The sequence below is a fragment of the Marmota monax genome, unplaced genomic scaffold (genome assembly GCF_021218885.2).
Source record: "Marmota monax isolate L192 unplaced genomic scaffold, Marmota_monax_Labrador192_F-V1.1 WCK01_AAM20220418_F8-fsc00030, whole genome shotgun sequence".
Lineage (NCBI taxonomy): Eukaryota > Metazoa > Chordata > Mammalia > Rodentia > Sciuridae > Marmota > Marmota monax.
Genome location: NW_026691988.1, coordinates 15,289,021 through 15,305,493, shown reverse-complemented (window position 1 = coordinate 15,305,493; position 16,473 = coordinate 15,289,021). Strand labels below are relative to the sequence as shown.

Here is a 16,473-nt window from a genome sequence, read left to right as displayed (position 1 = left end):
TTTCAGAAATGATCAGAAGTCAAATGTATCTGCATATAGAACTGGCAATTAAAAGATTAGTTTCGTGTCATTTAGATAAAAACGCTGATGAAGGAACTCCGTAGCCATTTCTGATTAACAACTACCCAAGTTCTCTGAATGCAATCAGCATGCTTTTCTCTGTCTTTACTCTGTCAAGCTATTTCCAGAATTCTCTGTTTTACCAAAACTCTGCCCAGTCTTTGAAATCCATCTTAGGTATTACCTTTTATCTAAACACTTTCCTGTTATTTTCAAATCAAACTTTACTATCTCTTTTTCTGTGTCCAAACAACTTCTAGTTTTATTATATTGGTTTTGTCACATCTCATTGTAGACGTGGCAGTTTGGGGCTTCTCAGCATCTGGAATTCAGACATTTCTAGACTATTTGTTCCCATACTTACTTAAGCAAATCCTTTATCCTGACAACTGCTAGTTACATGCTATCATGGGTTATGTTTTTCATCTAACTACTTCATAAAATATTTTTAATTGATATCTCCTATTGTCTGTGAAAGACTCAGGAATTCAGCATTCAGGCCACTAATGGGGTTGTAAAGGTACTACTTTGCAAGTAGGAAATTTGGCAACAATAGCACTTATTCTATCCTGAAAATGTATCCTGAAGACACTCAGGATTTGCTCAATGATTCATAAGGATGTTCATCACAGAGTTATTTATCATGAGAACACTGTTGGTAACAACCTAGTGATCTAACTGTGCTTGATTACTTGACTATATCATGGTGGAGCCATGAATCAGGATTTTATTTCTACTATGAAAAATCACAATAAAATGTTTACGGTCATGGAAAAGCATTTATGTATAAAATTTTAAAAGAAGTTTCTAAAATCCCAGAAGAGGGTTGGGGGGGAAGCAGCGCTGGTAAATGAAATGGACCAAATTGCTTTATGTGCACTTGCCAAGTACCTCACAATGAATCCCATGGTGATTATAATGCACCGGCAAAATTTTTTGAATAAAATAAAAGTAAAATTCCAGAATAAGACTAAATGGAAATCAGAATTTCTCCTGCATCCATAACACACTCCCTTCTCCTCAGGGTTGCCAACGCACACACACCTTGGTCTTTTAAAATTCTGAACCTAGCATATATATAGTCTCAGACAATGTTTTCAGCAAAAACAACAACCAAGAGTTCCCTTTTCTTCTACCTCTTTAGCTTTTGTAAACTTTACCCTTAAAAAAGTAAAATTCCTCATTTTACAAAATTTCTGAGCCAAATAATCAAGTTTTTTTTAAAGCCATCATTAATAATAGACCTAGGCCAAGACACCATGTTTGGGGTTGAGCTTATACTCAAAACTGACGGCATCAAAAAAAAATTTTTTTTTTTTTAAAAAGAGACTTTAAAGCTACATTTAAAATGCTCAGTCTCTCTTTCCATTCCCTTTGAAGCAGGCATGCGTGTCTTCCCTCCTGTGTGGATCTCAGTCACAGAGATTTCCTTCCTCTGCGTTGTTTAGCTTCTGGCACAGGAACAGGCCTTCCTTTCAATCTGATGTGTTAGGCAGATCAGCATGGTATCAGTTTCACTGTGGGGTACCTAGATTTTGAGGTACTATCTAGGAGCCTAAGGGATAATCCAGCGGAGCCCTCATCAATAGGGGAACATTCTTCCTACAGGAGCTTGTATCAGAAGCCTATTGGTCAAGGAAGGTTTTCTTGGAGTTCCTCCAGTACAATCTCAAATAGAGAACAGGAAACCTCCTGAGCTTGTCTTCTCCTCCACTGTGCAAAGCAGCAGAGTGCAGCACCAGCTTCCAGAATGGTCGGGGTTGCATCTCAGACCTGGGAAGTCAAGGCTGTGGGGCATGCATCTTCCAGAGAAGCTCCCCTGGTGACTGTGATGGGGACTACCTTGCTGAGACTGAAGGGCAACTTCAGGAGTAAACTGAAGACAATCACAACACCAGAGAAACACGGGGCTGCGGGGGAGCGTCCCGTGAATGATCTCGTTAGCCACACGAACAACCAACATGTGAGAAAGTTCATGAGGATAGTGATAATGAGAGAGGCTGATTCCAGCCTCATTTTTTTCAAAAAAGTGAGCTGAGACTGATCAGGTAAATGACTTGTCAACATTATATAACTGGTCAGTAGCAAAGCCAGAATTATTCAATCCACATCTTACCCTAGACTAGTACGAACTCTTACTCACGGAAACTTATCATGAATACACACAGTTATTATTAGTAGTTATAAAAAACTAAATAAGAACAAAAGTAAAATTAAAAATAAAACATCATACTTAAAAACACTCTTGGGGTCAGGGAATATAGCTCAGCAAGCACAAGGTCCTGGGTTCAATCCCCAGCACTGCAGAAAGGGAAAAGGAAGAAAAGCAATTCCCCAGAAAAACCTGTGTGAATTTCCTTGTTTTACATGGTCAGCACATCACTCTATTTTGTTGGGTAAAAAAGAGAGAGCGAGGGCTGGGGATGTGGCTCAAGTGGTAGCGCGCTCGCCTGGCATGCATGCGACCTGGGTTCGATCCTCAGCACCACATACAAACAAAGATGTTGTGTCTGCCGAAAACTAAAATAAATAAATAAATAAATATTTAAAAAAAGAGAGAGAGCGAGAGCTCTTTTTTTTTTTTTTTTTCCTGGTAGCAGAGATTGAACCCAGGGGTGCTTTACCACTGAGCTAAGTCCCTAGCCCTTCTTAATTTTTTATTTTTATTTATTTTTTTATTTTGAGACAGGGTCTTACTAAGTTGCTTAGGGCCTTGCTAAGTAGCTAAGGTCAGTCTTGAACTTGCAATCTTCCTGCCTCAGATTCCAGAGTCACTAAGATTACAGGCTTGCACCACTGCACCTGATAAGACAGATTTCTTATTTTTAAAAAGCCCACAATAGAAAGGTGACTCTTTTCCATTTTTTTTTAAGGCACAATTATGCCCTTTTAAATACGATGATAAAAAAACTACATTTGGGTATGGGATTAGCTTCAGTGAATACATAATTCAATACTTGTGGTATCGAGACTCAAACCAAACTAAATTATGAAGAAAAAAACAGAACCAATTATATTAATTTACATTAAAATGTACCAATTCATCCTTTTCACAAAGTTGCAAAATGAATCCATTTTTAAAAGCATCTAATGTTCAAGTTTGAACTAGAACAAAAAAATTTTGTTCTCTTAGCCAGAGTTTGACATCTAAAGTGTTTAGAAAAGAACATATTTCATTGTTTAAACTTCTAGAAGAAAACAAGCTTCTAGTCACCTTCCCCAAGCCAAAGCTGTCAGCTATAAAATATTCATTATAGATCATCTGTTTACTTATTTGTACAATCAAATATTTGGATTGGGTATTTCCTATACCTCCTTGTGCTTCAGGATTCCACCCCATACCTACACACATACACCCACTATGCTCCCCTACCTGCCAATCCCACCCCAGCATTGAGAATTGATCTCAGGGTCACATGCTAGGCAAGCACCCTATACTGAGCTACTTCCCCAGCCTTTTATTTTATTTTGAGACAGGATCTCACTAAATTGCTCAACTGCCCTCAAATATGTGATCCTCCTGCCTCAACCTCCCAGGTAGCTGGGATTCTAGGTGTGTACCACCACACCTGCCCACAGCTCATGTTTTAAAAAGAATATGGGTTAAATTTCTTTAAATGGTGAAATGTACATAGAGGCAAAGGAGAACAAAACGATATTGACTACTTAATATGATGTTTCTTTACTTTTTATATTGTATTGCATAGTACAGTCCGGTATAATTCCTAAAAGTATCTGAAATTAAGCGTGGAGAGCCCCTGGATCTGGAATCAGAATACCAGGTTTAGTACAAGTTACATGACATGTTAGCTGAACATCTGGAATGCCCTTCACCTGAGTGACAAAAGATACTTCTCTGATTGTCAAATGGGAATGATGACAATGGCTTCCCCACCTATCTCTTAAGGATACACAATAATAAAATAACATTAACTAACACTATATTCATTGATAATATGATAAAACATTGTAAACTCTAACACACTAAAAATAAAATCTTATCAGACATTTTTTCCATCATGAAATCTATTAATCTATTGCTGAAGTCAATCATTTTTCTCTTAATTCTCTTAAAACAAAAGTAAAATAGTTGTCATTGTGAAAGCTGCTGAACAACTTCTTCTAATTGATGTTTTCCCAAAATTCTGTTTCCGTTTTATCAAGCCATCCTTTTACATCAGTACATTATTTATTAAGCATTAAAAAGCACTTTCACAAGTGAACTTTATTATAAATTAATCTCTTATAATGCCATAGAACTGAAAAAACAAGGAAGAAAAATGAAAAGTAACCCTCTAATAAACTTCAAATCCTTTCCATTTGCAATTATTTGGAATAATTTCCCTTGCCTAGAAATGAATGAACGTTGTGAAACTGAGAAAGCTACAATGACATGAAATTTTCTATATTCTTCTGTCTCTCTCTGGTAAGAACTCTACTAATTGCTTAATTTGGAGAGCTTAAAATATACTATCAGCTACACTAAGAGGTGCTCAGACAAGAATAAGAAGGAACAGTGAATACCTATATACAACTTGGAAATCTCCATTTGAAACTTAATAAACTTTACACCTAGAAAGATACAATCATCAAAGCTTTCAATCACAATTATTTAAAAAATACTCAGAAATAGCCAAGTCCTTGTATTCATATCATAATACTATCCCAGGTATCTCTCAAAAGGACTCTGTTCTTGATTTCTACTAGTGCCTCACTTGTAGACTTAAGGCAAATGACGACATCGAGACTATTAAAGAACTATTTAACATGTAATCTTGTAGTATGGTTATTAATTATTTTTTATGTGACAAACCATTACAGCAGATTTAATTATACTGCTTTGGGCTACAAGTCATTGACAGCACACATTTTTCTGATTAACAAAATGGTGGTTAATTAGATGACTTATTTTTTAAGTTTAAGATACAGGTGGATATGGGAAGCAATGATAAAACAGAGGTCAGGGAGCCATCTAGAATAGTGTTGCTGCTTCAAGAAGCCACAAAAAATATCTGATGGTGACAGACAGGGATGAAAGTATTCTCTTCTTGACCCCAATTCACTGTATCTTTAATCTCTACCTGATCAGGGAGTACAGGAGAGCAGAAGGCAGCAATCTACCCTGGAGCTGATATAACTCGGATGGAACACACCTGTGAGTGGCAATCGGCAAGGGTTGGCTGAAGGCAATCCTCTGCATGTGCCATTTTCACCATACATCTCATCCTTCACAGATGAACTAACCAAACCAAGAGCATCATGTGAAACCAAGAAGGGACAATTCTTCAGATAATCAAGCGGGCATTCTGCCTTCAGGTTGGAGGGCCATGATTCTGACCTATTCTATGGTTCAAACAATATGTGTGTGATTTTGTTATTGAGAGAAACTGAGGGAATTCGAGAGCTGACCCTAAAACATACATATCTGAACATTCTACATCAGGAAAAAGTACAGCTCTGTTGGTCTAAAACACTGTAGGATTTAGTCATCCACGGATAGCAGTTTTCCACCTGAAAAAAAAAAAATTGATGGGGAATGTTTGGGAATAAAACTGTAAATTTTGACTATTGAAAAGTACACCATTCCATATGACATCTTCTAAAAAAAAATACATATTCAACCTTAACTACCTCTATGAAACCTTTACACATAGACATGAAAACTGGGATATTACCTCATCTCAAAACCTGTTGAGAGACTGGCATGTCTTGGGGCTGCAAACTGGTACTAACTGGCACTGTAAATATCCATGTAGTTCTACATTGTTCACACGGGGAGACACACACACACACACACACACACACACACACACACCCTTGTGTAGACATCACCAGTCACTCTGACTTGCTGAGTGGAATCTTTTGCTCTCTCTCTCCTTTTCATAGAGTACTCGATGGCAGCTGCTCTGATGCCACAGAAAACATGGTTCTCCAGAGATGGCTTAGAGATCAGCATCATCCTAAAAGCCTGAGCCCCCCAAAAGGACAGATGAGGAACAGCCACAGTTTCACTCTGTTGTACAAACCAGTTGTCACCAAAGTGGTGTGTGCATGCCATAGGAAAAGAAGAATGCCACCAGTCTGGAGTTCAAGAAGTTAACAGTAGAAAGCAAGAACAAAATTGCACTCCACTGATGTTTAACCTATGATTTTATCATGGCACATGTGTATATTTTTTAAATGAATGCATATCTATACATAGCTATACATTTAAAATATTTTTGCTGATAGAACTACATAATCAAAATTTTGGAGACAACCCAAACAAGTTAAGCTAAAGTAAATTACATACATATGCAGGTAATAGAAGTTGTATTGCATAATCAAAATTTTTTAAATGCTTAAGTCATGAAAAAATAACTGCTAAATAAACACTATTTTTAAAATTTTCTCATTTGTCTATCATGGTTCATATCCTACTCTACAAGAATCTGCTTTCACTATGTTCTCAATTATGAAATATTTTGTGAAAATTGGCAGTAGGAGAAAACAACAAAAGAACAAATACAACTCCTTTCTGCCTCAACATACACTCAATCAGCCTTTACTCCAAAGACTTAATGATAGCAAACATCACCAAATGATCACAAAACAATGAAAACAAATTAAAGTCAATATTATTTTTTTAATTCACTTACATTCAGCTTTGCTTTTACTGTGCTCTAACAGGATAAGAAAATTTAGAATCATTAATATTTTAAAGGAAGTAAGCAATCAAGACCAAATCTTGAAAAAATCAACCTCCAGTATAGAGTGATTTTAGGTCATCAGGGCATTTAGATGCTGCTAATTATATCTCTATATAAACAGCACTTCTGCTTCAGTTTCCTGCTGGAAGTTTGTGAAATGTGTTACCAGGAAGAAATATTCTTAAAGGCAAAAAATAAAAGGGAACCTGTAAATAGATTGTAAGGGGTGGGGGGAGCACATTTTAATCTCCCAGAGCCGTGAATTTCCCAACTGTCTCTTGTCTTCCTTCACCCTCTTTGAAAGAAGCGGGGGGGGGGGGGGGGAGGACACAAAATGAGAATATTGTACACAAATTTCCAGTTGTATAACCCATAAACTATCAGCTGACAGTCCAGAGACGTATTAAAACAAGCAAAGAAAGATGAGGTGCCACTGAGGAAAAAAGTCTGATAGATAACAGGAATTCCACATCATATGTAAAAAGAGATCCTACAGAGGAATGCAAAAGGAGATACGAATATTAACAGACTCTAGATTTCGGAATGCCAACATGAATTTAAAATAGTCATTCCCCTTAAATTATGCGATGTTTTTTTTTTTTTCTCATTCATTTCGGTCTATAAATGTATTTACAATGGGCTGCCTCTATATTTTTATGGCAAAATGCTGAAATTTATTGAATTCCCTTAGTAAGAAACCAAATTTAGAGAATGTAGGAGGTATAGGGAGAGACAGTCATGATAGCCTTTACAATTTAAGGGGGAAAGAAGTATAGTGTCCTAAAGCAATTGAGTACCAAAACCCATTTAGAATTTTAAGTACCATTCATGAAGTACTGATTATTAAAATACAATTAAGTATTTTTAGTTGGTACAGATACTTATGTGATACTTATGAGATGGCAAATGTCAATTAATATGCAATTCTGCAACTAAAATTTTCATTTATGTCAGACTAATTGATATAGTTCAATAACTAAGATCAATTTTTAAAACATAACCAGGCAAATAAATAAACTTGCTACTAGCTCATTGATTTCATGGTAATCGTGCCACTTCCTAATCTGGATTTTCAGTTCTTTAGCCAAAATTTCATATATCATTGCCTTACATTGACACCTGCTGGAAAGTGCTGGAATTGTGCATTTCTCATTGCATTACCTGAGCAGTCATTAATCTCCCATATGTGAAAATATGTGAAAGATAACATTTCAACTGCAAATAATAAAAATTCAAATTTCATAAAAGTAAAAAGTAGTATTTACTCTAAACATTTAAATTTTAATGGCATCTTTAGGCCATTATGAATCTCAAGAAGTCTTCCCAAAGAGTACTTCTGATGGGAGGTAACTTACCCAATGACTTCGGTAACTTGTGCTTATATGGGGGTCTAATTAGAAACTAATTAGCAACTTTCCTTAGCACTTGACTTCTGCTTCATGCTTAGATTTAATTTAATACCCTGGTCACATGACTTGAAAAAATAATCTCTGATTTTGTGGAAGTGCTCTTACAAATGGATGAGAAAAATGACCTAGCTTTATAAAGAAATGTTTTCTATATTCATACTAGTAGTTAAAAAGAAAAAAACAACAACAAGATGTATTAGTGAGTGAGTTTTTCTTCTCTGTTACTAAAATTGCCTCTTCATGAAAATGTTTTACCAGAATACATTGATTGTTGGAAGTGGATAAAAGCATGACACATTGAAATAATTAGTTACAAACTTTTATGACCAAATTAATAAGTGGCAATCTCTGAAATGACTTATATAAATGAAAACATTTCCAAGTATTCCTGCAAAGCATGTCCCATTATCTTAATCTGTCTCCTAAAACTTTTTTAAAGAAGTATTTCCAGATGAAATACATTTAATTATCCAAAATACAAAATAAAAAGATACTATGATAAAGTCAATACAATACTGCTTCCCCCGCCAGTCCACTGCCATATAATAAGCACAGCTTAGGTGCTTAGGCAGGTCATATTTTGTATCATCAGAAAAATACTACTGCCTGGGAGGTAGTTTTTCTAATTACAAATGAGTTTGGCCAGCTAGCAGAGCAACAAGATAGGTTCTTAAGAATGGTACTAAGAATCTGGTAGGAAGAAAGGATATGTAGTGAGTGGTCTACAAATTGCCTCAACATTCCTGTTAGAATCTTCTCCTTTTATATCAGATTACTTAATTATTGACAAAAGTAATGATACACTATGACCAATGACATAAAACAATAATAAAAAATACAATAGCTAACTTTAAAAAATACAGGAGCTGGTTCAATGGTTTATCTTTAGTAGTACTGACTACTGACATAGTATTAGAAATTTATAACTGTCAAACAAGTTGCCTCCAAAAACTCTACATAATCCACCTGTCCAAATGAAATCAAGTTCAAGTTTAACTATAACATATGGAGATCCCCAAAATACAGTTGATGTTTCATAATGGGTTTTAGCCTGTTTTTAAATGTGTTTTAATTTTCTAAATTGAAAAAAAAAAATAGCTACAAAAAGATGGACATTTTTAAGCAATCTATTGAAAGATTATTTTAAGCTGGTCTTTTAATCTTTTTGAAGTTTGCCCAAGATTAATGTGCCGTTTAATATCAAGACCCTGCAAAGTACCCCAGAGGTAACAGGTCTTAACGAATATAGTTTGACCATATTTTCTCCAAACAGTTCACTACTCCATCTCAGAAGACAAGATTGTGTCAACTGCAAAATGAAATATGTACTGAAACAGTTCTTGTTTCAGAGTCTTAACAAAATTTAATTAAGCAATTCATCTTAACAGCTTTTTACAGTCAGTTACTAAGAAAGGGAATCTTGCCTTGATAAGAACCTGAAAAATTAGTTTTGCAAGCCCAAGAAAAGGTAGAATTGTCAGCACCCAAGATCCCTGTTTTCAATCACTCAGTTACCTTACAGAGCTTCTGATACCGAGGAGAAGAAACTGCCATCCTTTGTAAACGATGCAACAAAACCACAACTTTCTGCAGAGACGTTCTCACCACAGCCATCATTTTAAGTTTACCACACTTCTGGAGACACCTCAGAATTTGCATTATAAATGAAGAGCAACGATCATTTCCTCCCGGTCACTGGACAATGATTTGCCAGTTCTCTGAGCATGCTCGTTTCCAGGAATGCATTTGAAAGACACAGGGGTTTAGGTTCTGGGGGAAACAAGGCTGGTATTCCTTCAACTTCTTTTCAATTTGAAAAACACAGACAAAAGCCACCCAGACGGCCCCCCAGCAGATGCTCACAGCCAGGACTTGCTCAGCCCAGCGTGGCCAGAAATGAAGCAAGTTGTCGGGCAGCCAAGCGCTGCCGGCTGCTGGGGAGGAGTGCGCTCAGTAGCCAAAGAGGATATTAAGTGAAACATTAAAGCCGCAGATACAAAGCAGACGTCCCCAGGGAACAGAGATTCAACACATCGCCGCCACCACCACCACGGTGCATGCCTGGGAGCTGGTTTATAGAAGGAGGCAGAGTGGCATTCACTCTGGCACTCTAAAGAGGGATGCGTGCACTACTGACTCAATGCAGCTCAGGCTGTGCTTGTGGAATGAGTGAACAGCAGATCCTGTTTGAAATCTTGAGAAGAGCAGAGGGGTACCTGACTCTAAGGATTGCGCTTGTGTATACTAAGTGCCAATAAATCACCTCTATACAGGTCTCAGCACAACACCATCTAAAAACAAGACATATTTGCAAGGAGTACATGGCTTTACCTAAGATACCTTAGATGCAGAGCCATCCCACACTGGCTCCCACATGACTGCCTAGGAGGAAAGCCCCCATTAGAAACGGAATAGGTTAGGACTCATCTAATTAAACAGCAAAGTGAATAATAATTCTAAAAAAGTCTAACTGACTACTGAGCATTCCAAATTCCCACATTTCCCCTTTGACAGCATCTTCATGATCTCATTTTATTTGCCATAAAGCTGTTCTAATTTTATGAATAGAAAATATAAGACCACAATTATATCATACAAAGAGCCAGAACAGAATTTTGGGGTATTTTATGTGTGTTGTATACATATTTGAGACACATTTTCTACTGCAGCTTGAATAGCATTACAACATCAATTGGGGGAAAGTGCCATTAAGAGATGAGCAGATTAACCCAAGATGATTAAATGACTGGGTCAAAGAGCACAGCCAGAAATAGAACCCAGATGTTTCCCATCAGAATCCTGCTCAGACTAATAAACTGGGCAGTGCTGAAATAGCACCTCTCCAATGTTGTCATGATTCTGTAAACTAAATGCTGAGTTTTCAAATATTTCTTTCTCTTCTTTTACTTCATCTGTGTCCTCAGTCCTTCATGTTAGAATGACTTAAAGTCCTACACTGGGTCTTACAGGGTTGTGTTTATCAAGAAGTATCTTGTGGCCTACTGCTGGTCTGTATTCACTCCTGCAAATTTCTACTGAGATTCTATACTGCCTCCCTCTGGTGAGGCTAACAGTATCAGTGGAATTTGTTAAAGCCCAAAACAGAACATGTTGTCAATTAATATAATGTAAAATAGTAAGTCCACAAAATAAAATGTCAAGTTCGTAGGCAAACAGATAAGTAATTACTTAGGGTGGAGGGAAAGGAATGGTGGGATGGAATAAGGGATTGATAGCTAAAGAGAAAAAGATTGTCAGTCAAGGTGATAAAAATGTCCTGAGTTGATGTTGGTGATGGTTGCATAACTGTGCATATGCTAAAAACAACTGAACTGTAAAGTAGACTAGTTAGTATGAGAATCATAACCAATAAGTTTGCTAAGAAAAATAGGAAGTTACAGGTTGAGTATCCCTAATCTGAAATGCTCAGGACCAGAACTATTTTGGATTTCAGATTTCTCAGATTTGGGGATGAAGTAATTGCAAATATATAAAGAGATATCCTGGGAATGAGACCCAAGTCTAAACAAAATTCTTTTATGTTTCATATGTGCCTTATCCACATAGCCAGATTGTAATTCTGTACAATATATTAACAATTTTGTACATGGGACAAACTTTCATGGTGTGTCATTTTCCATTTGAGGCATCAAGTCAGCACTCAAAAACTTTCAGAGTTTGGAGTGTTTGGATTTCAGATTTTTGGATTAGGAATGCTTGACCAGTATAACTACCATTCCAGAACCAGCAGGTGAATTCCCAGGAGAGAAGTATTTACTCCCAAAACACAGTGCCGGGTATGAGGCTAGATATGGAGAAAGATCCAAAATAATCTACAAAGTCTACACCAGTGGAACACAAGGATAAAAACTGGGCTAAAAGCAAACTAGGAGATGAAAATATAATAATCCTAAAACACAAATTGTTACAGAGCAAAACCAGCCACCTATTATACCACTCCAGAAAGGCCTCATGGCCTCAAAATGTCACCCAGGAAAGACTCAGAACATCTCAATTAATTGGTACTACTAAAATACAAAGCTTAAATTAAAAATATATAATTAAAATCATGTCCTGGACTGTTGGCCATGAAAATTTAAATGTATCTTAATTAATAAACTAACTGGTAAGCCAATACAGGTTTTCACATGGAAGTAATAAATAAATAATAGTTTCTCAAATTTGGGCCAAATTCTCTCATTGGGATGCAGAGTCACAGTAACAGTTGAGTCCCAGGCAGCTCTTCCTAGATGTCACTCAAGTGCCTCATTGCAATATAGTCAGACTGGAATTTGCCATCCCTTCACTTTCCCTACTAACTTGCACCCAGTCCTGGAATTTTCCCGTGTTCCCTGCCTCAGGCTCTACTACCACAAGGCCTTCTTCTTTATCTTTAGTACTCCCCAACTCAGTTGACCCATACTGCCAAGGCATGTATCTCCACTCCCTCTACCACCCCCTCTCTCCTGGTCCTTCTCACCCGTGGCCTGGAGAGTTATGTATTCTGACAATTGTTGTTTCTTCCTAGTGCAAATCCATTCCTCATAATGCCATTAGCTAGATTCCTATAAAAGAGAAGTCATAAGACATTCATGTCTGGCTTACTATCCTTGTCAACTAACTTCTCCCCACTGCCACCAGGTTGAAGTATAAATGCCTTAACCAGGTATGCAAGGCCCTTTATGGTCTAGACTGCTCAGTTCTCAAGGAGGTTCTCTTTCCTGCAAGTCACCAAAGGATCTGCTTTTCTCCTGCCAACAGGCCTCTGCTGAGGTCTTGTGTTGGATCTTGTGTTGGAACATAAATCCATCACCATATATCCCTTGACAAAAAATGGCAGGCAGTATACACACATCCAGAAATTCATCTTCGTGTTCCACTGTGTTTCCAAACGATCAAAGTTGAACCAAGATTCACTTTGGATGGAATATAAAATAAATTTCATCTTCACAAAATACAACCACAAGACATGAAGCAAACATAAACAGTGAACATGTCGTCTAACCAGTTCTGTGCATGGAGCACAACTCCTTCAAAGTCTCTCCATCTTGCACAGTGCCTATGGAGATGGCCCACTACCACCACCGCGCCTCCAACAAATTTAAGACTTCCAGTGGTTTTGCACATTTGTTTATTCAACACAAATCTTTCATTTCCAAACAAGTTTCTATTTTAAATCACTCACACAAATGAGCATCATTACGGTGTAAGCCTATAGGAAAATTAAAATTCTCTTGCCTCAAAAATACTCAGCCAAAGATACTAAGTCTCTAAAGATCACCTACCAATAAGGTGCTGAAAGTGAACCCACAGAATATGTTTTTTAAATAAAATGAAGAGAATGCTTTCAAATTAAGAGCATTTAGTAAAGAAGCAAGAGAGAAAAAAAATCATACAAATTACCCTAATGTGAAACTTCCTAAACATAACAAATGCACATTCTTACCTTCAGATAAACAGATTTAAGTAGGCTCCTGAAAATGTACTTTTTTTAATATTTATTTTTTAGTTGTAGTTGGACACAATATCTTTATTCCATTTATTTATTTTTTTAAGTGGTGATGAAGATCAAACCCAGGGCCTCACACATGCTAAGTGAGCACTCTACCACTGAGTCACAACCCCAGCCCTGAAAATGCACTTTTTAATACTTCCTATGAACCTAAGCAGACAATATTAGCACCATTATTTGTGGAAAACAATTACTATATACATTATATTTTAGTGCTTTAGTCAGCAGCCTTTTCTCTTGTTGCTATTTGCTCTAAGACAAGTAATCCTGTGCTTAGTTATTTTTATTTAAAAGATTTTAAACATTTCTATTTAAATTTATTTCTACCATAGTTTGAATATTCATTAAATATTGAAAGGAGCTTGGGCTATGGTTAGAATAAGACAAAATGTATCAGAAAACAACATTAAACTCTCCAGCAGACCTGTGTTTTGCTGGTACTCATTATCAAGTTCATTTTAAGCCTCCTCTGTTCCCTGCCTATAAACTGTTACCTACTCGAGTGCGTAGTCTAAATATGTTGAAGTAAGAACCATCATACAAATTAAAATATATACATAAGCATTTATAGATCAGGCTTACTGTTGTTTAAATCATAAAAAATAATCATCTACCCACATTGACAACCCTCTGTTACCTCTAACATCCAGATGATTGCAAAATACTGTATCAATTAACATTAATAGTGACCTTATGAGAGTCCAGTGGGTGAGACAAAAGAACCCATTTAATTTCAATACTTGCCTGGTTATTCTCATTACCAAGTCACAAATATATTGTGCAATGAATAAGAAATTAAATGTAATGTAAGTAAACAGATTTTCACTAAATTAATCTTAAAAACTCAACCGTTAAACACAGTAAGAGTCTTTATGCATGGGAACAAGCTATATATAAACCTGTACCAAAAAAGTTTCTTTTTAAAAATTCTGTAATTTTTTAATGAAAATGATTTCAAACTTAGAAAGTATAAGAATAAGAAGAGTTCAAACAAAGTCTTTAGACCCTTTATCCAGATCCACATATTCACTGACTTTTTTAAAAAAACAATCTTTTGGATATGTCCAGGGAAAAGAGTTCCCAAGAGTTGATTCAAATACCATCTTCAATAGTAAATTTGAACAGGTGAAGTCAGGGTCCAAGAGAAGCAGTCAGTTCAGACTTAGGATTTGTATCCAGAGCACTCTATGTGTAACAACATGGAATAGCATCATTGCTGTCCTTGAGGAACCATGTGATTAACTGGGGACAGGTGGACATATGCATCAAATGACAATAGAACATATATTCACCAGCATATCAGAAATTGTAATTGTCAAACTGATGTGTGACTGCCATGGCATAAAGAGGCCACCAGGTGTAAAGCTATACTAGACAAGGAGAATTCCCTGCTGACATAGGTTTTGAATTAAGTTCAAAGTGAGAAGGCCTATGTGATTGGCAAGAAGAGGTCAACTCACGCATAAAATGAGAGGTTCAAGGGCACAGAAGCAGCAGGACTTGGGGTGGAAAACAGATTCGGATGGGCTTCATTAGATTTCTCAGAAAATTTGTTTAAAGAAAAGAGTTTACATTAGAACATTTCTTGTAGAAGAAAAATTTGAACCTCAGACTGCATACGCAATCATAGCTATCAAGCTAAAGACATAAAAATAATACCTTCAAGCCTAATAGCCTGAGTTGTAAACCAAGCCATAGGGCTTTTGTAGCTTTTATATTAAGTATTTATAATGAATGGGGAAAGAAACTATTTCATATTAAGGGAAAATGCCCTTATAATTTAGGATTCAATAAAGCTAACTCCAATAGAGCTTAAAGTGACAGAAAACAGAAGAGCATTGAGGCTCTACCTCTAAATAAACAATTATTACTTCCATAAAACAGGGAGTCCCCCCCCCCCAATATTAAGTAAAAGCACTTTAAAGATCTTATTTCCAGAAACCAATTATTCACAGGGGCACATGGATTTCATAACTGAATAAGGTGAAAGCCTCACCTTTTAACAGTAATAAATCTGCATGTAGATGAATCCAGAAAGCACAGCATAAACAAAAATCCTGGTGTGGTTTCCACACACTTACCTGCATCTGCTGTTTGAGTTCCCTGGCCAAGACCCCGTCCTGCAGAGCATTCTCCCGCTGAGAGGCATCCGCAAGCACATTCAAGGTGGTTTCTGCTTCTTGGACCCACTTTAGAAAGTTCTCCAGATCTCTGCGAGAGGCCTGCACTGTCCTCAGCTCAGCCTCCAAGGCACTCTGTCTATCAGCAATGCTGAAAGAAACAGCATGACAGGCACAGCTCCGTTACTTACAGGGTGCCACTCTACATCATGCACACCCTAAATAAAAAATTGACAGCCACCAAGGCACCTTTATTTAAGTCACCAAATGTAACTGGGGTATTTTTTTATACTTATAGCTAGAATACTTCTTACTGAAGAAATCATGTCAATTGTGAGAAATGAGAAGGGATATATAGATATTAACAAAATAAAATCCATTTCATAAAATGATTACGACTACATTTATTCTCATATTTGAGCATTAAAGTTCTCCCCTAAAGACTTAGGTCAATACCTTGGTATGATGGCTCTACTGAGAAGGCAATATGAATGAATTTTCATGCAATTGGTGACTACGAATTCTAGGAAGGAGTAAAATCTGAAGAAATATTTAAGATTAAAAAAATGCATCAATAATATACAGCCCAGAGTGTAGTTCAGTGGCAGAGAACTTACCTACTGTGCCTGAGACCCTGGGCTTGACCCACTGAAAATGTTAACATTAATCATCATCATCATCAT

The 16,473-nt window shown here is 36.7% G+C and overlaps 1 protein-coding gene across 8 annotated transcripts in view; it reads right to left on the bottom strand.

Moving 5' to 3' along the window:
- Positions 1-16,473, bottom strand: part of Utrn (utrophin) — a 513,444-nt gene that overhangs the window by 226,652 nt on the left and 270,319 nt on the right. For 7 of the 8 annotated variants that reach the window (XM_046450838.2, XM_046450847.2, XM_046450858.2 and 4 more), the window contains one exon: positions 15,752-15,941. In XM_046450838.2, coding sequence (XP_046306794.1) covers positions 15,752-15,941 — 190 coding nt within the window. Of the gene's footprint in view, positions 1-9,673; positions 10,217-15,751; positions 15,942-16,473 lie in introns of those variants that run through there. The other variant, XM_058581824.1, reaches the window with a different exon arrangement.